This window comes from Anser brachyrhynchus, assembly GCF_964034855.1.
Source record: "Anser brachyrhynchus genome assembly, chromosome: 1".
NCBI lineage: Eukaryota > Metazoa > Chordata > Aves > Anseriformes > Anatidae > Anser > Anser brachyrhynchus.
Window position 1 is genome coordinate 4,592,964 of NC_137694.1, and position 27,528 is coordinate 4,620,491.

At 41.5% G+C, this 27,528-nt stretch overlaps 1 protein-coding gene across 1 annotated transcript; it reads left to right on the plus strand.

Annotated features, from left to right (window-relative positions):
• Positions 1-26,805, plus strand: ITIH2 (inter-alpha-trypsin inhibitor heavy chain 2). The gene is made up of 21 exons (XM_080567849.1): positions 1-183; positions 1,825-1,899; positions 6,590-6,625; positions 7,361-7,533; positions 8,183-8,287; positions 8,625-8,787; positions 10,020-10,127; positions 11,660-11,788; positions 12,467-12,583; positions 13,824-13,992; positions 15,137-15,262; positions 16,185-16,366; positions 17,367-17,552; positions 18,415-18,554; positions 19,133-19,305; positions 21,086-21,220; positions 22,741-22,854; positions 24,132-24,330; positions 25,034-25,206; positions 25,908-26,019; positions 26,472-26,805. The coding sequence occupies exons 1-21, from the start codon at positions 100-102 to the stop codon at positions 26,617-26,619; spliced, it is 2,847 nt and encodes a 948-aa protein (XP_080423975.1). The 5' UTR covers positions 1-99; the 3' UTR covers positions 26,620-26,805.
• The last annotated feature ends 723 nt before the right edge of the window (positions 26,806-27,528 follow it).

Consider the following 27,528-nt stretch of genomic DNA (forward strand, 5'->3'; position numbering starts at 1 on the left):
ACATAACCCCAAGCCGTTTCCTTGAACTTGTCTCAGAGAAGGGAAGATCTTGTGTCTAGTACCTATGCGGGCTGTTCTCAGGAGACGAGCAGGAAGAAAATGAAGCACCTGGTCTGCTTAATGGTTTTGTACCTCATTTCTGAAGTAGGAAGCTTTGACCTCGTTATCGATGAAATCCCAGATGTGAGTATTTCCAGGCAGGGCCTAGGTCTGCCTGGCTTGCTGAAGTCCAGATCAGTTGGAGCTGGCTTGAGTGAGGGCGGAATTGGGTCATTGCTTCATCGTTCTGCTTGTGCCCCATGAATTCTCTTCTACTCTGAGCTGTAAATAGAATTGTTCTGATAATTGGTTTTCACTTGCCATTTCTAGTGTTGTTTTTTAATATCATTAAAGCCGGGATGTTATAAGCATAACTCCAATTTTCTTTCCATCGGGATTCATATTTTTAACTCAACTTTGCCTTCTTCTGGTGGTTTTAACCTTTAAACATTCAAGTGGGCTTCTATGTTCAGACCCTTCAGTGTGGTTTAGAACCAGTGTCCCTGGAATAAACAGCAACCCAACACTTAGTTATCTTTGTGGATGGGGTCTCCTGTATGGGCCACGATGAATTTCTGCAAAGTTTCATATGAACTCATTTTTTTGTTAACAGGAATTCAAATATAGCATTAAGATCCCATTGACTGTACATTTCTTAGCAGAAAGATAGTTTATAGAAGAGCATGAAATTGTTTAGGATAGATAATATAATAATAAAAAGAAGTTTAGTTATAGTTTTGACTTGAAAGCTGAGTCCAGATTTAAACCCCTAGACTCCCATGAATTTATATTTGAGTGTCTATACCTATTTCCAAATGAATTGAAAACTCTGTTTCAAATTCAACTTTCAAGTGTGTATTGCAGTATTTCTATGAAGTCAGCAGAGATCATACAAAGCTTTGTTTTATTTTGCAAGATTAACAAAAAGAATTAATGAGAAGGGATATTCTCTTGTTCTTTCTTATTACAAAGCTCTTCAAGACACAGTGAGATTTTTATCCTGTGTTTATGATTCCTATATATATTCTAGAAAATATTCTAGAAAAATATTACGGAAAAAAAAGTTCTGTGCTCCTTTCTAACCATAGATATTGTATCACTTTAATACCAATGTGCTTAAACAATTTAAGTTAATTTCGTGCAAAACTTTGCATGTATGCTATCATTTAAGTTGGAGAGCAACTCATGAACTTAAATTTCTTTATTGCCATAAATTAAACTGCTAAGAAAGTTTAATTAAGGGTTTTGCTGTGGTGTAAAAAACAGACTTCTAATTGAATCAGTACGGATTTGCACTTGGAAAAGACCTGATGTTCCTTTGCTGTCAGTGGGACAAACTTAATTCCTAAGTATAAAATCAGAGACAGTTTCTACTGATGTGAGCATAAATTCTCTAAACTTGCTGTTTTAAGTGAGATCAGTATCTGAAATGTTGAAGTTAACATAGATGGACCCATTCCAATGGTAATCTGCCTCTTGCTTTTTATGGGCATTTCAGTATATTAAATATTACTCATTGTTTCAGAAGAAAAGGTTATAAAATGATAGTGAAAGTCATGATGTTTTAAGAGTGTATAAAGCTAGTTGGCCACAGAAGGAAACTGAATGTATGATGAATATGCAGCATTTTGGTCTGAGGTAGTTTAAACCTCTGCTCTGCATGTGCACCAAGGGGACGTAAATTCCTTTTGGAACTCAGAGTGCTAATCAACAACAATTCAAGTGATGAAACAAATTGTTAAGACAGCAGCAATACCTCTTTCTTTCCCTTTCTTTCTCCTCTAGGAAGTGGAAAACCTGATTGACGTGGAAATCGAGGGATTCCCTCCAGTCTCCAAGACAAGAAATGGCAGGTACCAGGTACAGTACCCTGAAATGCTTCAAGAAAAGGGAAGCAATAATCCCTGGGAGCTCTTCCCAGGCAGCTTGTTCCATTTCAAGGGTTGTGAATGCGCAATCAGGTGGGACCTGCAAGTCCTTATATACATTGAGACCTCCACATATCTTGTTGGGAGAACTGCTACTACCCTTTCTGTAGTACCTAGCACATGGTCTTGTTTTATATCTGAGCTGCTAAGGTAGGAACATAATACAGATGATAAACAGTGGACATAATTGTCAGATTTTGTGTGTGATATTTGTGGGGTTTTTCCATGAGAAAATGGAAGGCAAGAACTTTTGGCATTGGCAACGTATGTTCAGACCTTCCAGTGCTGCAGATAGTCCATTCATTCATATTTAGCTCAGGTCAAAAGAGTGCATTACAGTGTCACATGGGAAATGATCTGGTAGAGTCTGAGACCAGGGAAGAAAATTTCTTTCCAGCATGCTGATGTGTTGCAGATAATTGTACTCTGTCAGCTTCTGGAACAGAAGCATTTAAAACAACATTGCAGGAGTTTTTTTGTGTTTTACATGGTAGTAATTAACAGAAAAAATAATGATATCAGTTATTTAAAGATGCTGGCTTTTTTTACACTGAATGAAAACAATGACGATTGTAGTGGACCTTGACTTCCACCATAGCTCTGATGTTGCCTTTCTTGAGCTTGCTCAGTATAGTAAAAACAAAAGATCTTCTTGAATGAAGTTGGATTTTCCAGCACCTTTGAAGTTAAGCTCAGGCAAATGTGATTCATCTTTATCCTAAGGCTTTTCTTTTTGAATGAGTCTAAATGTAGTTTAATGACACCTAAAGCTCCCATTACACTGCCAGAAAGATAGACGATTTTAACATAAATATGAATTAAGCCAGTTCACATTTGCCAGACCAGTATTTAAATATTGTAATGACTATCAAAGCAGAAATCCTCTCTAGCTGCATTTCTTTGGGGCATCATTTCTTTCCAATATATCTATATTAGTGCTATATATATTATGTTGTCTTTGTCCCCAGCTTTCTGGATACATAGTGATATAGACATATGTATGCAATAATTTGCAATCCTACTAGTGGTTTTTTTTTAATGATACCAGTTATTCCTTACATCTGTATATTATTTCCCATTCTTTACCTATCAAATGAGTCTTTGCAAACCAGTAGAGTGAAGATCTCAGCTGCAGGATGAATTACCCTCATGTTAAAAGATTAATAGATTAATAAATGAAGTGAACTAGATTAATGAATGAAAATGAACTAACCAAACCCTCTCGAGACTGTAGCTTTTGGCCAACAGTGGATACACAGTTATTTATTGTCTCTCATTAGAGGAAGACTATCTTCCAAATTATTGTTTTAGCAGTACATTTTCCTGCAGTGAGCTCACTAGCTCATTGGCAAGAAAACAGAGGTCCTCTGTAGCCGATGGGCCATAAAGAGAAAGAACTGGCTTCTAGATACCAGATTAAGTATTTTGTTGAAAAAAAAATAAAATTGTTCCTGAGTAATTCCAAAATCGCTGTGTCTCAGGTATGTGAATGGTCCTTGTGACCACAGAAACAGACCACAAAAACATTCCAACTGATGGGCTGGAATGCAGGTAACCTTGTGAACCTCTGTGTGGTGGAGCAGCACCGTTATGTCTGTTTTAGAGATAATGGCGCTTGTGTCTAGACTGCAAGGCAGGATGTTCTGTAGCAGGCCTGGTCCTGATCCCAGCTGTACAGAGCCTCCAACTTGTGAGATCAGACCTAATTCCTTTACTGTTCTGCCTGCTTGGTTTCTTCGCCATGAGAACCAGCACAGGAAGGAAATGAGGAAGGAGTGAGAGGGTGGAATCACAGAATCATGGAATGGTTTGGGTTGGAAGGAACCTTAAAGATCATCTAATTCCAAACCCTCTGCCATAGGCAGGGACACCTACCACTAGACCAAGTTGCTTAAAGCCCCATCCAACCTGTCCTTAAACACTTCCAGGGATGGGTCATCCACAGCTTCTCTGGGAATCAACTTGCTGGAGGCATCCCGTAGATAACCTAAAACCCCTGCAATCTCTTTTAATGCATTACCTCTCATAATACACTCCTTCCTTAGACGCCATGGCTGCGTCCTCCCCGGACAAGACAGAAGGAGACAAGGTCAGCAGCCATGGGTAACAGGCAGTTTGAAGTACCTAATATTTGATTTGTGATAGACTGCATAGCAGTTGCAACATTCATGCACAGTGATTTGAACAAAGACCATACTGAGGGCTAAATATCCATAGCCTGCACAGATATCAGGAAAAGATGAGTCTCAGTTCCCTGAAGATAGGGCTCTGAATCTATTAAGACCAGATGCTTAGAGCAGTTCCTGAGGCACTTCTTGTCTCCACCCTAATATGCATTTTACCATACATTAGGTGTTGCACAAGGTATTGTTTCCATGCAGTGTGGTCATCAGCAGATTTGGATGTGGTGCAAAGGAAAATATCCACAAGTCTTCATTTTAGAAATAGCACGAATCTCACGTGCCACAGAAGTCTCTTCAAAAGCCATATTTTCAGTAACCACACCAGCACTAAAACCTGAAATGTAATTATCTACAGCTTTGTCCTCTTGACCTGTTGGAGTGGCTACACTCTGCAACCTTTGAGATCCCAAGGGGGCTGGTTGGCCCACCCCATGTCTGATCAGTAACAGCAGCTGTGGGAGTCACTACATGTACAAGTGATAAGCTCATGTCTCTAGCACTCCCTCCCCCTTTTCCTCCACCCTCACAAAAACAATCAGGAAGGAAACTTGGGCATCTTGAAAGCTTTATGTGGGTGAGTTGGAAAACCTGAGATCCACTGAAAAACAGAAAAGTACCGCAATTAAAAATAAAAAATCCCCAATGTACTAAGGTACCACAATTAAAATTAAAAAAAAAAATCCCCATTGTACAAATTCAAAATTGAATTTGTTTCATTTGAGGTTTGTTTACTCTTAATTGGTACCCACAGTTGTGATGTTTCCTACTCTAAGGATATGTCTAGGGATAATAGCTGTTTTTCACAGTCTGATTCTTTATCAGATGTAAAGGGTCCAGTTCATTGTACAATGATGTTTGTAAGGTTTCATGACGGACTATGCAAGGATCAACCAATCATGTTTTGCAGAGGGTATCTACAGTGCCATAAACTTCCAGAGACTGAAATCCTAGTCTGAATGTTTCAGGTGGAACCTGTACGACTGTGAAATAAAAACCTGAATGTGTTCTCAGTGAGGCAGAAATCCTGCAGTCTACCTGTCTGGCTTCAAAGAATCCTTACAATCATCTCATTTAAATGATCTTGCTATGACATGTATCACCTCTTATGCAGCTCTAGATTCTCCTAGTATATAAATTAGCTTCAAACAAAATTACTAATGCACCATGTGACTAAAGCAGTTATCATAAGCATCTTCTGTGGCTTGGGGTCCTTTTAGCTTTATGTACTAAGTAAAACTGAGATAGAATTGATCTGTTTTTGTACATTTTCATAATTTATCCATCAGTATGTGAACTAGGTTCCTGATCATCATCAGTGAAGCTGAAGGCCTTAATTTTGTTGCCGTATTGTATGCATCTAGTAGTGTGTGAGGTAGCACAGGTGGTCCAAACCATCTCATGGGCTGTCAAATAACAAGAAAGACCTACAAGAGCCCCATGACCGCCTGGAGCCCCATCTGACAGAAAGGTGGTACCCTTGGGCACCTCCAGCAGCACTGGGCACCCACTGCCCTAATCAGTACAGTCAGTGAGGTTTAGGGCAGAATTCACTCAACTGAATGAAGGTATCTATTTCCAGATGAAGTCGATCACCCCATTCATTCTGAAGAGCTGAGGTTGCCCAATCGTGACAATAAAACCAATGTAGACAGCTGTATTAAGCAATTGCTTCTCTCCTTAGAATTAGGTGAGCCAAATCCCATTCCAGGGTTACTGCTATGAGTTTAAGTTTCAGGGAATTAAACAGAATGATTCAAATGGCCGCAAGATGTCACCACCTCTTCAGAGAAATTCCCAAGTGGAAATATTCATATGGCAGGAAATAAAAACAACCACTAATGAGCATTGTTTCGGCTCATCTAAGCAATGCATGCAGAACTAACATTGCATATATAAAAGTGTATAAATTGATATAACATCAATTACATAATAGATTTATATATAAATACATATCACATCCAATTCAATAATATAAATAAATAATCTATAATGTAAATAAAAACAAAAAGAGCTAAAAAATTCAGGGTTTTGAGGTTTTCCACTTTTCCCAGAAAGACAAGAGATTTTGTTGTTGTTGTTAAAAGCTAGGGTTTCTGCCTAAGACTTTTTGCCAGCATGTTTTGTTTTCACAAAGGATTTTTTTATTGTTGAAGGAATACTTAAGTTCTTAAGACAATCTTTTCTTTTTCTCTTCATACGATCAAATAAGAGAGCTGCCTTTCTGTTTTGACAGCGTCTAAGTCACAGCTGGTAGATCACATGCTCCAAGATCCCATGTACATAAAATAAGGCAAAAGGAATCTGCACACCATGTCTGAGAACTCAAACTAATTCTGATCATTTTGAAAGCAGCTTTTAAATAGTTACCACTGTCCGAAACAGCCACAATCTGTGCTCTTAGCTCTGCTGAAATACATTCTCTGTATTTTTCTTTTGCAGAGAAGCACATCCGACTGGGGGTACGTTGAAGATTTGGTGAGTTTTTCCTTCCTCTGTGGAAAAATATTGAACAAAGTGATTTTGTAGTTAACCGTTTTATTTTTTTTTTTTTGAAATCAATCCTTTTGTTTGTTCAGTTCCTTGCTTTTACTCCTGGTTGGGTATTAACCTATTTTCTTTAAACAGCCGACTGTTTGCATAATGCTGTTTATACAACTGCTCTTGGAGGGAGAAGAGTATGGTAAATATGAAGAAATAAGCAACAAAAGTGATTAGACAAAGGCAGATTTTAATATGCCAGTTTAATACTGTTCTGCCACTGCTATGGTTTAACCATTTACAATACTGGGTCAATATTCAATGCTTCAGGTCTTTTTTATTTAGGACCTTTCTTGAAAATAGAAGCTCCCTCTTCCTCAATATGTGATGTTGAAAATTACTGTGTAACAACCCTTCTATGCTGAATTACACCTACAGTCTTTCCAAGGACTGATTGTATGGTCAGAAGCAAGGAAAGTATTCCAGCTTAATAAATTCCACCTTTCAGATGAAATGTTATAATAAGCTATATTCAAATGAGTTTTCCACACTGTCACCGTGGCAATGAAATATGGAAATGTCTTAAAATGGAGTTCGTGATCCATCTGGCTGCCATATTGTAATGAACAGTGGTTGAAAAAAAGACACCGAGACTATAAAGGAGTTGATACTGCCCTAGAATATATTCTCTATCTGTGTCCCAAATTTATAGAGTCATTTTGTCAATTACAGGTGGAGGACGATGACAAGATAGGTCTTTACAGCTACAAAGTCCAATCCACTATAACCTCACGGTTGGCCAACACTATGATCCAAGCCAAAATGGTGAATAACGCAAAACGGTCCCAGCACATAGTGTTTGATGTACAAGTTCCCAAAGGAGCTTTTATTGACAACTTTACTATGTAAGTAGTGGGCAGATAACAACCTTGTGCTCTAGTAGGTTCGATAATAAGGGAGAACATAGTGGGAGGAAAATATTCATAAAATCAAAATACCTCATTATTTTCCAGCCTTGGTGTAATTTAAACACACTTTCTCAATGCAGAAAGGCTTGTGTCATTGTATTATCTGTCTGTCCATCTCTCTGTCCCTGGTAATTGTTGGGCCATTGGCCAATGTCAACAAAATTTGACAAGAGGACAGAAGTCTCAAATGGACTACCTGTCTTGTGCAAATTGGCACCAGATCAAAGCAGAGACCCAAATGAGAACCCTCACCAAACAGAAAGAAGGTAGCTTGGCTCCATATGCATTCAGAAAGGCAGCAGCCAGCTGTTGCTTGGCAGACACGTACTGATCCATGTTTCAAAACAGCTAGGACATGAGTAACTAGCTGCCCTGGGCTGGCTACATGAAATAAAAAAAGCAGGCAGGGAAAAAAGATGCAGACCTACTGGAAAACATTAATTTGGGGTTAAGCAAGAGCCTTATTAATTTATTTCCCACCAGCTTATAAAGAGATTAGATTTCACTGATGTTTTTCTAAAGTAGAAAAACAGTCATTGATGGTGAAATTGTTTCTTTTACAAACTGACTATCTTCTATCTCCTAGGGATGTCAATGGTATAACATTTACCAGCTCGATTCGAGAAAAATCTGAAGCCAGAAGAATGTACTCTCAAGCAAAAGCCAAAGGCAAAGCTGCTGGAATAGTGAGGTATAAGGATTTTGGCATATGGATACTGTACTAAACTTACTCATATGAGGACTGAGCTGGCCTATTCCAAGAGGAAAGAGTTGAGGGAGGACCCTAGGAAGGAAGAAAGATTAGAGAGGCAGGTTTTGCTTACTTAGAGCAACTCTGATAATTAACTGTCAGGGACTTAACTTGCGTTTCTGCTTTCAGCTTGATAATACATGTTGTGCTAACAGTTCCCTGGTGTAGTCCGCAGTTAGAATTGGATTCACCAAATGCATAACTCTAAACCAAAACACAAAAAAAGCTCTCTTTCTCCTTGTATTTTCTCAAAATAATGCCACAGCTAACTTTTCAGGAGCAATGCCTTGGATATGGAAAACTTCAAAACTGAAGTGAATGTGCCTCCAGGAACAAGGATCCAGTTTGAACTTCACTATCAGGAAATGATTCGAAGGAAACTGAGCTCCTATGAGCATGTTATCTCCATGAAGCCAGGACGCTTGGCAAAGCACATGGAGGTAAAGTAGAGCTGGTGTGTGTAGGCAGCACCCCACGGGTGAATCCTCCCTGAGAAAGCAGCCAAAGTTCCTGTGAGCCCTACAGCAGGACATTTCTTCTACAGCTCCTTCCTTTTATGTGGTCTTGATGCAAATAGCCTCAAGGTCACTGCACAGGCCAGCATCAGACACTTCAAGACAAGAGCTGTGTAGCCACATGAGTGAAGAGCAAATGTGTCCTGCCTCCTCCTCTCATGGTAACATGGTTGGGCATCTCCAGAGTCGTGACCGACTAAACGTCACAACCACATGAGCAAACAAGATTTGGTCCATGTATACCCTTGTGTAAACTTCCCTTGACTAAAGGAAAACAAACAAGGTTTGCTACTTATTCAGAATAGGGGTTTTTACAATAATCCTAGCCTCATGAGATAGTGTCCTACGATAGCAGATGTTCTCTGAATGACAGTTCCTCCACAGCTGGCTGCCAAAAGATAATTAGTTTTATTCTTACCCTCTTTTTTATACTCATCCAAGAGTGTCCTCCATCTTCTGTCAAGAGGCAGGATTCAGGGCTAGCTGGACATTTCCATCTGGCCGTTCTTATGGTTCTGTATCACAAATGCATTCTTCAGCTTTCCTTGGCTTCAGCACAAGCTGTAAATGAAAGTTTGCTGCTCACATTTCCTTGGTGCAGATTGTGATCTGTTTCAAGTTTTCCAAAGGCCTGAGTTAGTCTTACTGAAAAGGACACCATATCCTGCTTCCCAGTAGACCTCCTAACTATTTATTAACACAAACAGAAAAAGTCCTTATCTCAGGCCATCCAGCCAAAAATGAAAATACTCTTTGTCCTGTCAATAGCATATGTAGAGAGGAAGACTCAACACCTAACATTCCTCCTGGCCTCAGTACCCAAAGCAGCACTTAGGCAGAGACATTTCATGCTTTTCTGCTTTCAGCATATCACCCTTGACTCCTGCCCCAGTGCTTGCCACAGGGAGAGAGAGAAGAAGAAAGAATGAACATTTCCAACAAACTCTTCTAATTTTGGACACTTTTTTTTGGTCTTTCTGTCATCATTTGTTTTCAATATTGCATATCCCCACCCCAAATGAAATTAGCCCTACAGGAGCATTCTCAAGAGGATCCCACCCTTCTTGTGGAGTTTGCCTGTGGAGGGTTTATGGAATACCCAGTGTGTACAACACTGGCACTGCACTGTACTAAATGTCCTCCCTCGCTGCCTCTAGGTGGATGTCCGCATTATTGAGCCTCAGGGACTTCGCTATGTACATGTTCCCAATTCCCTCGGAGATCATTTTAATGGAATCACCACCATCTCCAAGGGAGAGAAAAAGGTAACAGTCACGGAGTGGAAATAGCATGAAAACTTCAGTTTTCACATTCGTTACTACGCAGTTATGGTATTTTCTCAAACCTTCTACACGTATGGAAAAATATGACAAAAATATAGTATTTTCAATATTGCTACCTAGCTGTATGTACAAGATGTTCCTATACCACTGTGAGAGCAATACAGAAAGAGCATGTAGTCTGCCCATCTTTGCACAAAGCTTTCATTTGTAATTCTGAAAGAGCAGTACACAGGAATTGCTGGATGTGAAAAAGGTAGGTGATGAATATCAAGTGGAATAACCACTCTGGAATAACTCCCTAATCTCAGTTTCAACTGAGAACATCTGCATGGTGAATTATTTTAGGACTGCTCTTTTCCTTGACATTCTTAGCCTAGCTATCTTCAGCATAGCTGTTGTGTACAGATAAACCTTCCAAGAGTAGAAAAAAAATTCAAGAAACTTCTAGTGATGACTCTGATAGGGTACATCTCCTCTCACTTTTAGATAGAGATCTAACACAAGGTGTGTGACTCAGACCCCAAAATCAGTTTATATTGCTATAACAGTATATCAGGCCTTGATCAGGCCTTTCAGGCCTGTTCCTTGATATACAGGCTCAGCTTCACGTCTCATTCACACACATTCCTAGTTTAGCAAACTAATTCAGAGCTAACATGAACAGATATCATCGGAGAGAGTTTAATCATGAATTTGAAGGCAAATAAGTGAATGCTAATTCAGAGTAAAAACGAACACTAATTCAGCTGCTTTTATGGCACATTCTTCTCAAGTCTGAAGGCACTGTTTGTTGCCATTATTCACCTTTATTGTCATGGCAATATTCTTAATAGCATATATAAGGGCTTTATAGCAAAATATTGCCAAGAGTCCTGAGTATTCATAACATTGAAATAGAGAGGATGTTTCACATGTTCCAAAGACCTTACAGTATAAGGGAGATGCTGCACAAGCACTAACTCTGAGTATGTGGGAAAGTTTGTTTCTAGGTACATTTATTATGTCTTCTTAAGAAATTTTATGTTATCTAGTCAAAGCAGAGAAATAATAACATAAAACCTGCAAAACCAGTCACAGGACTGAAAATAATTTCTACTACTCAATTTACAGACACATGAAAAGCTCTTATTTCTTCAGAAAAAAAAAATAAATGAAAATCAAAATATTTATAAAATTATGAATAGTTTCAACTAAGAAAATGCTAAATAAGACATCATATTACTTACTAGAAATGGTTTGCCTGGCTCTGATAGAAAGATTTGGTGCTGTAGAAATGTGTCACCATGTTTGAGTCACAGTTGCTGCTACTGAATCAGCATGTCCAGGCAAACCTTAGCATAGCTTTTGTTCTGAAGTGACAAAGTCAATTTTTCACTTAAAACAAGTGTGTAAATAAAGAAGGAAGAAAATCTTTAGTAAAATAAGATATTTCATAAATAGCTGAACTCTTTTCATTTCAATGATCCACCTTTCACACAACATCTGATTAACTGATGATCACTTCTCGTTTCCAGGCTCATGTTTCTTTCAAGCCAACGATGGCTCAACAACGAAAATGCCCCACGTGCTCTTCCACAGCAGTAGATGGAAATTTTGTGGTGCAGTATGATGTGAACAGAGAAAACACGGGTGGAGAATTAGAAGTAAGTATTGTTTAACCAGGATGCGAGATCTGTGAATACGCAAATTGCTGTCATTAGGCAAACTGTGCTAAACATCATCACTGTATTCCTTCTGCAGTTCAGTAGGCAGAAATGAAGCTGTGCTGGTATGTTCAGGGAGAACACGCATGAGAGAAAGCTCTGTATCCAACTGAAAGAACAGAGAGTTTTTAAGTGAGCAGAATGGATTTACTTAATTTATGACTAAGGCGTGGAACTACATATAGTCAGGAGCAGATTTCTGTCTTGTCCACAAGCCAATGTCTTTCATTACTAGATGTTGAATTAGAGGACAGTCATTGGAAGTTGCACCAATATATTATAAGGAGACAGACAGAACATCACTATTTTTATGTTAACATGAAGCAGAGTTATGTGGTTGAATTATTACAGAGGGAACAGCCTTTTTAAAAACATTTTCATTCATCCCCGTGCCAGTGCATGGTAGTTGTCCGAGAACTGGGCTCTGCTTTCCTTGATTAACAGTAAAGACTATGGAGTATAGATGGTGTAAGGCTACGGGTACAAATATGTGCAGACCTTGAAGTTAGATTTGGTCCATAAAGAGGAATAACATTTTCTGTTCTGTTGTTATATTGAGTTTCCTGGCATCTTTAACATAGCTCACTTGACAGTGAAGCTTTTTATTTTATTTTGCAGATTTTTAATGGCTATTTTATTCACTTTTTTGCTCCGGAAAATCTTGATCCTCTGCCCAAAAACATTTTGTTTGTTATAGACGTCAGTGGCTCGATGTGGGGACTGAAAATGAAACAAGTAAGTGTTTGACTAAAAGAACCTCCTGCCAACTTTCCCCATGTGCTTTACCATCCAACTCTGTGGCAGACTGCCACTCAGAATTACCAGGCTGATTCTTTACACTTTGTCAAAAGTCTCAGTGAATTTGGTGAATATTTGTTGAATAAAGGTCTTCATGGTTTTAGTCATTATTTGTAATTCTCCTTTCATGTTGTAAGGAAGAGATATTGCCATCAGAATACCGATTTTAGCTCTAAAGTAAAATTTTATTTGACACATCACAAAGCATTTTACAAGAACACTGAACATCCTTTTTTCAAACTTCCATTACTAAATCCTGAGAAAGTCTCAGTGGAGGTACTACATCCCTGCTTTCAAAAAGTTGTGGACAAATTGTTGACTGCCCACTGAACAGCAGTAAGAATGGTTTAGACAATATAACCCATGGGTAAAAAAAAAAATATGATGGTTTAGACTGCAAAAGAAAAGACGTAGAGAGACATAATCGGCATTCAAGTATGCAATCTGTTGTTCCAAAAGAAAAACCCAGCAACTGACACTCATGTCCACCAAAGGTAGAATAAGATGGAATCAGATGGATTTACAGCAGGAAAGATTTATATTAAATATTCAAAAAAAATAAAATAAAACAATTTTGTAATGCTGAGAGGGGAGTTTGGGAGGTAGTAGATCATCTGTCACTGAAGGTTTTTAAGAACTGGATAGACAAACATTTGTCTGCGATGATCTAGGTATATTTGAATTTATTTCAGAGCGTAATACTAAGACTTGGCATATTGCTTCCTTGGGGAAATTAATGCTGCAGAACTGGGATATAGGCTAATTGTTACTTCTGGAAATCACATATCTTCAAACAGATGTTACCCAGCCTAAAATGACAGCATTGCGGGCAGAGCTAAATCTCCTGAGCTAGTAATTCCTTTCTCCTGGACCACAATGTCTCACATACTGCTTCTGTCTCTAACCTCACCCTTTGTTAACAGGTGTTAAGCAAGGATAGGTTGAGACACATGGGTTTGTTCTTGCTAATTGCATTTTTCATGTATTTCATTAGAGAAAAGTTCTACTTCATGAGAGAAGTGTAAACAAGGAGAGATTTGTGAAGCAGATGCTATTTTGGATTCCAGTACTCACATTCTTATTCATCAGAGGCACCTATTTGCTTGTAGCCACGTTAAGAAGATGCTTTCAGCAACAGGACATTAAATTTATCATCCCTTGAATTTCCTCTTTTCAGACCATCGAGGCCATGAAGGCAATACTGAGTGAGCTCCGTGCTGCCGATCAGTTTTCTCTTATTGACTTCAACCACAATGTCCGGTGCTGGAGAGATAATTTAGTCTCAGCCACCCCAGCGCAGGTTGAAGACGCTAAGAAGTACATCCAGACAATCCATCCCAACGGGGGTATGAGGTTTTGATTGCAAGGTGCTCTCGGAATTATCACAGGAATGGGTATCTAAGACAACCCTCAGATTGGTGGCGTATTCTTAACAAAAAGTCTGATTCCTGAGATGGGATAAGCATGCCCTGGGGCTAAAGGAGAAAAAGGCTTCCAGTTTATTGTGTTAAGGAATGTGATGGCATCTCCTTCTCATGAATAAACTGTGACAGATATGAGCTTAGGGAAGAAGTAAAAGAACTGTAGACCCTTCTTCTGCCCTGTTAGCACTGCCACAATACCATGCCCCAGCAATGAGGTATGTCTGTGGCTGGTATGTCACCTCTAAATTATTATGGCACCATAGTACAGCTATCTTTAATATGTAGGGCCTACCTGCAGCCTTACAGACCCCAAATATACATGAAAGACCACAGCCATCTCATGGCTTTGTGAAGCAAGGTCTCACATAGCCCAACTCCAGGGTCCCCAAAGGCTGTAAGTTGTAGACTACACCATGATCTAGTAAGTACCACCCTGTGCAAGCCGTTCATCTGATTTGTGTGTTATTTCCTTGACTGGTAAACAGGGACAGTTGCCCTTTTCAGCCTTTGGAGGCTTCATTCTGGTCCTACTGGAATTACCAGCAGTGGGGGAGCCCCCCACTGAAAAGGGGAAAAAAAGGGGTATCAACATCTGGTCTCTTCATAAAACTTGGTGCAAAATGTGTATGTGTGTGGACATACAAGTGTGTATACCTTCATATAAGTATTCATATATTTCAATATCTTGGTACGAAAAAGTAACACGCTGGTGAACAAACTCAAGAGCAGATGAATTACAGCAGATGAATTAAGTTGCTGTTTCTACTAGAGATGTAAAGCCTGGCTGATTCTGTTAATTTCAATAAATGGTATAACTATAAATGAGGAAAATGGAGAAGGTCTGTTTAACACAATGACCCACATGCAACACCTTTCAGCTTCTGTTTCCTCAGGGAACCAGAGTGCTAGCAGATGTACCAAAAGCATAACAGAGGAGGGGGTTTGCTGCCTTGATCTCAGGTCTTTGTCCATGCTAATTAATTCCATTAGTATCTCAGGAGTGATCTGGATCTGATAAGAGACTCAAAAAGAATCAAACCTGTTTTCTTCATTATGTCTTTGACAGGCACAAATATTAATGAAGCTCTTCTCCGAGCCACGTTCATCCTGAATGAAGCCCAAAACTTAGGCATGTTAGACCCTAACTCAGTCTCCATGATTGTACTGGTTTCTGACGGAGACCCAACAGTAGGTAAGGATCCTGCTTTAAGTGAGAAGAAAGGCCAGTGGAATTAGCCTGACAAATGCATGCAGCACATAGACACTCTGACAGTAAATTTTAAAAAAATGTGTTCCCCTTTCTTGCAATGGCTCACTGCTCTTTTGCCAAGTGCTAGAGATGCGATGGGGCTTTGTACAGAAATTTTCAGAAGACGAGCAGGTTATGCAGGTTATGTTATGCAGGTTATTCTTGCAACTACAGAGACGCATGAGTCCTAAAGGAGAGGTAAGCACAACAACCTTAGAGAAAATTTCCTCTTCCAGTGGTCTCAGGCCACACAGATCTATACAGTCCCAAGTGTAACATTGAAATCAGGAAAATAAGGCAGAAAGCAAATTAATTTGGGTTGAATTTGACACAGGCCAGAAGTAATCCATCAGTGCAAGATGCCAGCCCATTAGACAAACTGCCATTCAAAATAAGTTAAAAAAAAATGTTTTTGTTTTGTTTTAGTGAGTTGTTTTTGTTTTTGTTTTTAACTGTGACAATGGTGGCATAAGACATAGTAAATGTGACAAACCAAACCTATATGAAGATGTCTTAGTCTGCGGAGAGCTTAAAGCAGGAGTTCTGGGAGAAGCCTAGATGCTTTGCAATGGCTGACTCCCTGGGAAGTTAGTAAAAGCCCTGAATACACAAAGAATATATCATCATATACCAAAAGATAGTTCAAAGGAATTGTCTTCAGTGGAAATGATTTGTTAATCTCCATCTGGGAGAAGCCCAAATGTCACTGTAGACAGGGTTTATCTGACCTTATTTTATGGAGGCTTGTCATCTGAGCTAGCTGTCTAGACTCTCCTTATAATTAAGAGAGAACCAGAGACACTGCAAGAGACACTCTCGCTTGCACCATTGCTCATATGGATGTCATTCCTTGTGTGTCTCAAAGGTGAGCTCAAGCTGACTACGATCCAGAAGAATGTGAAGCAGAGCATAAAGGATGAATTCTCTCTCTTCTGCCTCGGAATTGGGTTTGATGTAGATTATGATTTCCTGCAGAGAATTGCAACTGACAACCGTGGCATGGCCCAGAGGATTTTTGGAAATCAGGAGACCTCTGCCCAAATGAAGGTGCATTTCTTGCCCATTGCCTCTGAAACCAAGGACCCAGTTTTTTTCTAACAGCTCAGTGCTCCTAGTTACAATTTTTATAGCATCTATAATGCATATTTACTGTACTGCTCAGTGTAGGATTTATATACTATAAAACAGTCCTAACCAAAATAGATCTCCTGAATTAAAATTAAGGCCTGGATTTTACCTCAGGCCACTTCAGTGCTAGAAAATACCCAAACACAAATATTAAATGCTAATCCAAAATTTACCAATATAAGAAAGTGCACAGTTCTAGGAGGCTCTAGCTACAAGTCTGTGAACAGGAACAAACTCTTATTTCCTTATTCTGTTTATACCCTTATTCCATTTCAATTCACTGGTTTCATCAGACCTCCCATACTGCTTCTTTCCCAGGACAGGTGTGATAGGACACGCTGCACTAAGTTCTCAGCTCTGGGAGCTCTGTTGCAGCCCCTTGGTAGGAGATGGCTGTTACCCGTGGCATTGTATGGGTACCTGTTTTCCCTCTGTGGTCCCATATGCTGACTCCAGCTGTGTGCAGATCCTGGTTCACATCAGCCAAGTACAACGGGATCAGCAAAGGGTAGACAGTCAGAAGTGAACAAAAGTGAGACAGAGGCTTAATTTTGGGCAAGAATTAGGTGGGAAGCAGCTATGTGTCTTACACAATAGCCAAGAGCTGACCAACCTGTTAATTGATGTAGGCCCATATAGACCTGTGGTCAAGTTGTAGGCACAAAACAGGTTCTGTAATAATAGCCCATGGGCTTATGACCATCCTTTGACTTCCACAGATCGTGGGCCAGACCTCCGTGCCATACCCACATACAGATGTGCTAAGGCTTAACTATAAAGGACTCTGCATTCACTGGGACAGGGAAAGTCCCCCTTGTCCACCAAGGCTCCCAGTTTTGTCACCTGCTCTCCTTTCAGTAGGAAAAGCACACGTAGGAGGGTTGCTTTGGACTCACTTCTCTGTCTCCTCCCACCTCAGAAATTCTACAACCAGGTCTCCACCCCGCTCTTGAAGAAGATTCAGTTCAACTACCCACAGGAGTCGGTGTCAGACGTCACCCAAAGCAGCTTTCACAACTACTTTGGTGGCTCAGAGATCGTGGTGGCTGGGAAGGTGGACACGGAGAACCTGCAGCACTTGGAAAGCATCGTCACAGCGACAGCAGTGAGTGAGGCTCTCTCTAGGATACCGGCTCCTGGGATTTGGGCTGGTTTATTCACTCGTCCATACAGTCTCCTTTTGCAAAACAGAATTTTGCTTTAAGACTATGGAGTCCTCCTTCGTGCCTTGTGGAGGTGCAGGGGGAGATTCCCTAAGGTAGCTCTTTGTAAGGCTGAACCTCCTGCTGTTGAACCTCCCAGTTCAAGCTGGTGGCTCTACAGGGTGATGTCCTAGTGCTGGCCTTGCATGCTCTGCCTTGTGGCTTGTGCAATGAGACTTTCCCCGTGTTTCAGGGCTGCTCTTCCTCATGGAGCAGAATGGGATTGGGAGGAAATACTACACCTGGCTCGTTCTTCATGAGAAGAGTCAAAATATCCACACTCTTATAGGGTTAGGGAGTCGTCATTTGTTATTTGTTGCAAAAATCAAGCACGTTCAACCAAAACATAGTGCTGCTCAAGGACCTGTGGGAGAAAGGAGAATTTGGCTTCTGTTTCTAAGGAGGAATTGGGCATGAAAAAGCTTGAGGGGAGGATAGCAGAGCTCTGTTAAAAGCAGAGGAAAAGCTGCTTCTTATTTTGGTATGTGGTAGCACCCTCTTTGGCTACTGCTAACGGCTGCTTTACGTATTTTAATCCACTGTCACTAAAATCATCTTTAACAGAAGACCATCTTACCATAGCTCCCCTCCCCATGGCCATCAGGCCAACACTGCTGGGACTTTCTCATCTAGAAGTAACCATAGATGGAGTCAGAGTAGATCTTTAATGCCACCCATGTCAAGAGGTGACAAGAAGGGGGCCTCAGAGCCACCCCACTCACCTGGCTCACCCCCCATCATCTTCATTTCTCATTTATTCCATAGGCAAATGCAGAGCTTGTCATGGAAACCCTGCGAGATGTTGAAGAGCTGGATGGTTTCATGAAGAAAGACAAATATGCAGATCCTGAATTCACTAAGAAGCTGTGGGCCTATCTGACTGTCAACCAGATGCTGGCAGAGAGGTGAAGAAAAACACGATCAGTGGTGGGAGGGAAGGGAAGCTGGAGAGCAATCTGGTCCTCTCTGGGACCACAGGGAGATGGGCTTCACATGAGTAAGATAAACAAATCAAAATAAAGGTAGGTGATACCTTCAGCCCCTCACACTCCTATTGTTAGCACTCACAGATATCAGGCAATAGGGTTTGAGAGCAATTAATTAGAGGAATAAGGCTTAGATGCAGCTGTGGGGATGAGTGAATGAAATTAATTTACCTTTCAGAGCCTGAGTAAGAGCTACAGACAGTTTCAGGATGAAGCCCATTGACCTTAGGAAGTCTGATGAATCCCACCTAAAGCAGAATGAGGTCTTCTGTTGAGATCAAAAGATGGAACTGGGCTTCTCTGAGTCCAGCCCAAAGGCCAAAGAAACCAAGAATAGTCTTCTTATATAGACTGTGTTCATATAGGCCCTCAGCTTTGCCTTCTTGCAACCTCTGCATCCTATCAGCTTGGTTCTGTGATTGCTCTGTGGAGGCGTAATCACAGCAGTTGGCATAGCAGAGATACTAACCATGCCTTCTGTTTTATTTCCCACCCAGAAACACAGCCCCCACTGCAGCTTTGAAGAGGAACATCACGAAGTCCATCCTGCAGATGTCCCTTGACCATCATATTGTCACCCCCTTCACAGCCATGCTGATCGAGAACTCTGAGAAAGACGAGATAATGCTGGCAGACCAGCCCAAAGACCCCAGAAGGGGCTGCTGCTCAGGTCAGAGTCTCAGTCTGTCCATTACTCTACCTCTCATTTTTGATTTGTTCTCCTTGTATTTTTAAAAACAACTGTGTTCATTGTTCAGTCACAGTATTTGTACTTTTAGGACAGCCCGTATTTTCAAGGAACGCTGACCAAAGCTTCAGCCGCTCTGAGAGCATCCTGTTGCACAGGTGCTCTTTGGAGCCATTGGATTCAGTGAGGGCTGAATGTGCTGACGTTGCAGTGATGAACTTTGTGATAAACCAGCTATGTCACAGATTTAACGTCTTGTTACTGGGGCAGATAAGTCTAGTTCCTCACACTGAATCAAGCTGTAGAATTTGTTACTGGGTGCTACAACTCACGGCAATCTAACAGATCAGCAGAGGGCTGGCATGTATTATGGTGGGAATTCATTACAGATGGCACCAGCTGACATTCAGATCATGTTTATTTTGATTTAGAAGATACAAAGGACTTAAGTGATTTTATCATTAGGTCCTTGTGTCTTTCAGCGTGTGACAGAATAGTCAAAACTTAACAACACTGCAATTAGGGTCAAAACATCTGCACTCCTGAACCGTAGCAGAGGACAGAACTTATCAAAGTTATGTCAAAGTAAACCCGTGTTTATGATTGTGCAAAACATGCAGGCTCTACCAAAAGGTTTGTGTATACAAGCATATGTATAATCTGAAGCAGACTTTTCTCTCTGTCCCTATACAACTCTCATTAGAGCTGCACTGTCTGCATAGGCAGACTCAGAGGCTTCCACCAAAATAACTCACTTTTCAAATGATTGGTTAACTGTTCTTTTATCAGAACAGCCTTATTGCAAAACTGGGCTGTGCGTAGGAGAGTTTCTTCATGCCTAACAGTCTGTGGGGTTAATATGGCTTGGAAACTCCCACGGTTCTGACCAGGTTTTAATTCCATTGTTATCTGCACTGGCTTCACGTGTGACTGTGCTAATAGAAATAACTCTGGCTGAGTAAAAATGACCCAGCATCTGCATTAGGGTTCAAAGGAGAGGATGCTGAGAGATGTTTGGAAGATGTGACCATGCAGGTTTAAGGTGTGATTGTCCTGCTGTTGTCCCTCAAATTCCTTTCCCCCCTGCATCCTTCAGAGCATGGCTCACTGATGAGAACATGTGCCCTGCTCTGGCTCTTGCCCAGCATATTAAAACCAAGTCTCAAGGGTCATCCAAGATCACATTGCTTTATGAACTGAGTGGGAGAGAGGTGACAAATTACTTTCTCTTCTTTATGGCAAAAGGAGAGAAACTTCTAGCAGAATGGGACATGCAGAGGATTACCTTTTAAATGCTTGCACTTATTTGTAGTCCTTTATGCACGTGGGCTGTCCTAGGGCATGCAGAAATAGTCATACCTATTTTCAGGCACCCCAGACTCAGGACCGAAGTCAGCACAGCTTTTTTACTGCGTGTTAGATTTTAAACATGCAGTTTTTCATTTGGAAGAACACTCAAGGCATTGCTTTGAGGGCCTTGCTGAAGTGGAGCCTATTCAATAAGAGTTAAAATGTCAGGCTGCATTTTTCACCAATAGCTTATGTGTAGTTTCATTGCACTGGTAAGCAGGTCATGTTTCTCTGGTGGTGGTGCTGGAGCAAACCCATCCTAATTGTAAATAAATCTGCCTGTAGTAATAGTGTTTTGCTTGCTTTACATTGGTATAGCAACATCGGGCTCTGATCCACTGCATTACTTTAAAAATTATGCTGTTAAAACGTCTGTACTAACAAAAATCTAATTATGACTGTCGTTTAACAGGCACTTTGGGATTAACTCCAAACGCACCTAATAATAATAAAGGTATCCCAGCCTGGGCCAATGTCACAGCTGTACCAGTCAGCTTCATGCCTGAGCAAAGGAGTCCTCCTGTGTCTGCTGTGAGCATAAACAGAGGTAAAAGCTACAGCATTTCTCTGCAGAGAAGCACCAGACAGCAACACTCCTTACCCAATAAACAAATAAAGAAAATCATAGTTGTTGGGCACTTTGGGAATTTCAGCTTCGGTGACACGATGCTGAGGATCCATGAGTGATTTAAACCAGCTCTTAAACTGCAGCTGGGGCAACTGGAATGAAGTAAAATGAAACACAGCAATTTAGCAACGGGGCCTGCCTCAGACAGGACCACTGATGACGGAGGGGTCTGTCGGCTGTCCTATTTTTCCTTGTTGATTTTTCTGTACTGTATACAAGCTGTATCTTCATTTAAGAGCTAGTGCAGAAGAGAATAAATCAACTGCTGTGACTAGCTGATGAAGCTACTTTACAACTGTTGCAGAGGACATCAGCACGAAAGGCACTTGATACAGCCCTTGCTGAAGGTCTGTGCGTGGCACAGCCATGGGTGTCCCAGATCACAGCCACCTCCATCAAATTCTTGCAAATCCATGTAGCACCCAATGATTAAGCTTTTCTTTCTAAAATATTGAGTCATTTTGACTTGGAATAAATGAATCTGTAAAAACATGACCTAAATTACAAGAGGGAGACTAGTTTAGACCCTAATAGGATTCCAGTGATCCCATCTGCTGCTGCATGCTTCCCCGAGGCTGCGGCTTTCACTGAGCATGCAAGCAGCTTCACTGCAGCATCAAAGCCAACGTAAAGTTACTGCCATTGTAAATGACAGCATGAATGCTCTGTGGTAGATAAAAATCTCTGAATGCACTGCTGATGGATGGATCCTGTTAACACTTGGGCCTTTGCCACAGTTCAGTGCCTTCTTACACAAACCAGCTGGGAAAACCACTGCCTACAGAAGCGGTATTACTACAATAACTCTGTGACTATACCCGTGTGTGAATGGGTGTATCTACATAGCTATCAAACAAAGAGCTATCAAACCCCTCCCCAGCATAGATCAAGGGTTAATTTAAGACTTAGAGATAGTCAAGAAACTGTTTGGAAAAGAAGGGGACTGAGGCAAAGTTACCTGCCCATCTTACACAAGTATTTTGCACTGGAAATTCTTTGTGTTCTGGGAAATGTTGATCAGCCTGGAATCAAGCTGAAGAAGATAAAGGAGTTGGTAAGAATAATGAAAAAATATTGAGGACTCTATTCAAGAGGTTCAATATAATCAAAAGATTCAATACATTCAAAAGCTCCTTCATCCCCTGAAAGTTACTTGTTACCACTTTCTGCGAAGAGAATCCTGGCCAAGGGTCTAGGATTTGCCGAGTGCACAGGAAGAGCTAAATGATTCCAAAACATGAGGAACACCAGTAAACGAATGGAAGCTGGCAAGGATATCCCCGTAGGCAATGAGCAGAGGCATGGATGTCTCTGAATGTTGACAGGGAGATGGTCAGATGCCAACCAGCACCAAACCACCAAGAGCTGAGCAGTGCTTGTGTCCTCCAGGACAGGTATTGGCCTGCTTATCACACCCCTTTCTTTTCTTTGTGTTTCAGTGGACAACGACCCACATTTCATCATATACCTGCCCAAGAGCCAGAGGAACATCTGCTTTAATATCAACTCGGAGCCTGGAGATATCCTCAACTTGGTTTCTGATCGTGGTACTGGTAAGGGAATTAAAAGTACAGTTTACATTATGTCACACTTTTCATCCCTGAGGTCTGTAAGGTATTGAAAGGGAACAGGGAAAATATCTACAAGGCGGATACACGGTGACAGGAGCATGGCCATCAGATTGAGGGAAGTGGTTATGTCCCTCCACATCTGGATTATAGTGTCCAATTTGAGGGCTACCAGTACAAAAAAAAAAGTTGATAAACTGGACCAAAGTCAGTGGTGGCCACAGAGATGTTTTTGGGGCTGGAACACAGGATGTACAGGGAGGGGCTGACAGAGCTGGGGCTGGTGGATACCAGCTTTGAGCTTGTACTCAAAGTCTCAAGGTGAATCTTGTTGCTGTTTACAACCACCTAATCAGAAGGTAAAGATGTAGCCAGACAGTTCTCGGAGTTGCATAGCAAAAGCACAAGAAGCAAGAGAAACCAGTTGCAACATATCAAGTTCACATTAGAGATTAGATACTAGGAAAAACTCACCATAAGGATGGCCAAATACTGTAAAGGGGGCAAGATAGGTGAGGAAATCTCCATCATTAAAGATATAATACACTCAGCTGAACAAGACCCTGTGCAACCCAATCTAGCTGGACCTGCTTTGAATAGGGGATTGGACTATAGCGCTCCAGAAATTATTGGACTATAGCGCTCCAGAAATTCATTCAGAACACAAATTGTTCTGTGATTTTTGCCTTGTTGCTTGCCCTCATTAAACACAAATGACTCACATACCATTAAAGTCACTCCCGATCCACCTTAAAGCAGAGGCACAAGTTTCTGGGGTACTTCCACTGCAAGCAGAGGTAGAACCTGGCTCCTGGCAACCAATTTTCTGCTTGCATTCTCCAAATGGTGGTGGCTTAAAACAGTTTAGAGTGAATCTTCTTGTCGTTGTGTGCTCGCCTTCCCAACAATCAGGGTTTGCCTATTGAAGCATGGCAGTGTTTGCTTTTTTTCAGAAGGATGAAAATGTTTGGGAAATCCCTCCACTGCCTGTCCCCCTCACCTGTCACACAAGGGACTGAATGGCTTATGAATTGACTCATAATACCAGCAACACCTAGCATGGATTCCCACCAAATTGATATGCCAGGGGTGAATAGTAGCATCAGGAGGTGATCTGATAAATTCTTTGTTTGTTAGGAGGAGGGGTCAGAGGGGGGCCCCACTTCTGCTGATCCCATGGAACTCCCTCCTGAGAGCTGAATCCCAAGTCTCTAGGTTGTGCTCCAACACTTAGGCAACATCTCCTGCTCCGCTCTTCACAGGAGTTGTTGTCAATGGGCAGCTAATCGGGGCCAAGAAGGCAGAAAATAAGAAACTGGACACCTACTTTGGCAAAATCGGGTTTTATTTCAAAAACAAAGGCCTGAAAGTGGAGATCAACACAGAAAAAATAACACTGAAGGATGGATCTTACAGCATCGCGCTGACCTGGTCTGACACAGGACACATCATTCGGAAACAGTAAGTTGATGAGCATTTGTTGGCTGCCCCGTGAAGACTGTTTGCAACACAACATTGGGTTTTCCCACCCACGGGTGGGATCTGGGCTGCAAGGTGCCTACAGTTGGGTGTGTGCACCTGAGCTAGATGTCTGAGGTCTCAATATGAAGGTTATGAATTTAATGAAGATTAGGCAGCATGGCCAAGAGAGTGATTAAATTCATTAAGAATAAATATGAGTAGATTAATTTCCCTCCCTGCTGCTGACTGTATTAACAAAAACCAAGATTCAGTTGCCTGAACGTAAGCACCTCATGTTATTTGAGGTACACAAGGGGCTCCTGATATACACAGATAGATGGGAGATGACTCACAACATTCAGGAGACCTTCATCTGCAGATTAACAGCTGGCAGCAAAACTGGACGCCCTCCAGCACTGGGCACCTGTGTAGGCAGTGGGTTCACTTCTTAAATCTCCATTCTTTGTGACAGCTTAGATTTGTAGGGCAGGATTCGTTTGCCTGAAGATGGGCATGAAGTATCCTATAGACACTGTCCTGCCAAACCTCTGGGGCTTCTCCCAGGGCTATGGGTTTCTCCTGGGGCCTGTCCTATCTGCCAGCCCCGTGCAGTAGCTTTGGATGCCCCAAAGCATCTCAAGCGGCCTGAGAGCTTACGTGTAGGCAGCTGAACTGAGCCCTTGCTTTGTTTTGTCTCTGCTAGACTTCTCATATCGGTGAAGAAGGAAAGCAACGTCACTATCACCGTGGGCGAGGAAATGTCCTTCATGGTTCTGCTGCACCGTGTGTGGAAGAATCACCCAGTTAACGTTGACTTCCTGGGAATCTACATCCCCCCTGAAAACCAGTTATCTCCTGAAGCACATGGGCTGATAGGTAAGGGCTGGGTGATGGGATGAGGGGGATGCTAGGGAGGGTTTTTCCTAGACCTTTGAGTGAATCAGCCATCTCTGTGTCCTGATGGGGAAGGTGTGAAAAACATTCAACTAGGAAATGGGAGAGATTCCTGTAATGTCCAAGGACACTGTGGGACATCAGGGGCCAGGAGATAATTCCTCATCCTGGCTGTGAAGGTTGTTTTCATAAAAGGCCTGCTAGCCTTGGTGGTGTTGTCACAGGGCTTTCCCAGCCTGGCTAATCTGTTGTGAATTGATAATAAGCCTGAATCAAACGCCTCAAACCTTCTTTCTGAGATGTCTGTGCAAAAGTTTGTAATTCAGCTCTCCCTTTTCTGGCAAGAGCATAAAACAAAAGCCAAGGGCTCAATCCACAGGGAAAAAGAGCCCTCCAAGCCCTGGACCCACCCAGGGCTCCTTTTAAGATGTGGGAACCCAGTGCAGCAGAGGTGGTTTTCCCTTCACAGCTCCAGTCTGCTTAAGTAGAGGTTTGCTGGCTCAAAAGCAGGGCTTTTTACCCCCCCTGTGTGGTGATCCTATAGAGCTGGAGACACAATGATCCATGCAGGAGTGGTTTGCCTGCTGCAGCTAGCTTGGATTTTCAGAAGTGCCCAGCAGCAGCTTACATTACAGCCACGAAAGTTAGGACGTGCAAAGAGCTTTGAATCTCTCTTTGATCAGGTCAGTTTGCATCTGAACCAGAAGTGTACATCCACCACCAAAGACCTGGGCAAATTCCAGAGAAACCACAAGCCACCATGGAAGTGAAAGGAAACAAGCTCACTGTTACCAGGTAGACATAACGTGCTTTATTGCTCTTTCTAAATCTTTCGTTTCTTTTTAATGACATCACTGACTGCAGGCTTAATAACTTTTAAGGATCTTGAGGGGGAAAAAAAAAATCCCTGTTTTCCCTCTGCTAACAAATAATCTGGCTTTAGCTTTTGGCAAGACACTCAAGGCAGTAATGCAAGTTGGGTTCTTTTGTATTTGTACCTGGGCATGAGCAGTCCCGGCCATATAGCTGCTCTCAGAATCTGACCTTGGATAGGCTGTGTGAAAGTGCCTGGGATGCCCACAAAAGGCCCACACAGTCACAGAACCATAAAATCCATTGCATTTGTGGTTTCCTCTCTGCCAGTGAAGGCACACAAGTCACCACTTTGCAGTGCCATGAGCAAGCAGGATTAATGATGTCTTCTTGTCGTGCCCTGACCTTCATTTTGGGTGGCCTCTTCCTCACAGGGGACTGCAGAAGGACTACAGGACAGACCGCGTGTATGGGACTAACGTGCAGTGCTGGTTTGTGCACAACAGCGGGAAAGGTTTCATAGACGGCCATTACAAAGATTACCTCGTCCCCCACCTGTACAGCTTTTTGAAGAAACCCTGAATGCTCAAGCACTAAACCAGTTTATTACAAAAAGTTCTTCTCTGCTCCTTCACACCCAGAACAGTAGTTGTCAGCCTACCAAGCCGGATTGACCAAAGGTGACTTCACCAATTCTTTTATAAATGATCAGTGTTTCAAATGTAACTCCCTTTTCTGTTAAAAATAAATAAATCTATAATATGGTGACATGCTGGATTGTAGTAGGTATCTTGTACTTACCATGTGTGATTTGGTAGATATTAAACTCCATTAAAAATATTATCTACTTTGTAATATACATTTCATAGTAGACATTTATCAGCATTGTGACTTCTACACTGGCTGTGGGTGTTACCCACACTACAGAACTTAAGCTTTCGCCTTGTCAAAGCACTGGGAAAATATAAGTTCAAGGACTGCTGGACTAATTAATAGAAAAGGAACAAGGGGTCTGAAATAGGTATCCCAAGGAGTCTCCAGTCTTTAAGGATGAGTTAACCAGTGGTCCGAACTGTCCTTGAAATGGCTGATGCTGCCATATTGCAGGGAAATAAATTAGGTGAGCCCAAAATATCTTCCAAACTTTGTTTGGTTTTGGTAAAAATTTCAGTGTCACAGTGAAGTTCATACCCAGATATAAAACTGATAAAGTCAGACAAAGAGCCTAGAATTCAGACTGTACAGAAATCACCAACAGGACTAAAAGCTTCTCTTCCAGGGGGATTAGTTCTACCATTTCCTGGCCTGTATGTGAAAAGCAGTGAATTATCATTCTCTGTTCATCTCCACACAACTCAACTTTTCTATTATATTCACTCCAAGCTAATTTCAGGCTCTAGAATGTCAGGTGCAATTATTTTCAGTGACAGAAAAGCTGTTCAGTTTTTTTATTTATCCTCATTAGTCTCTTACATGCCTCTTCTTACTCAG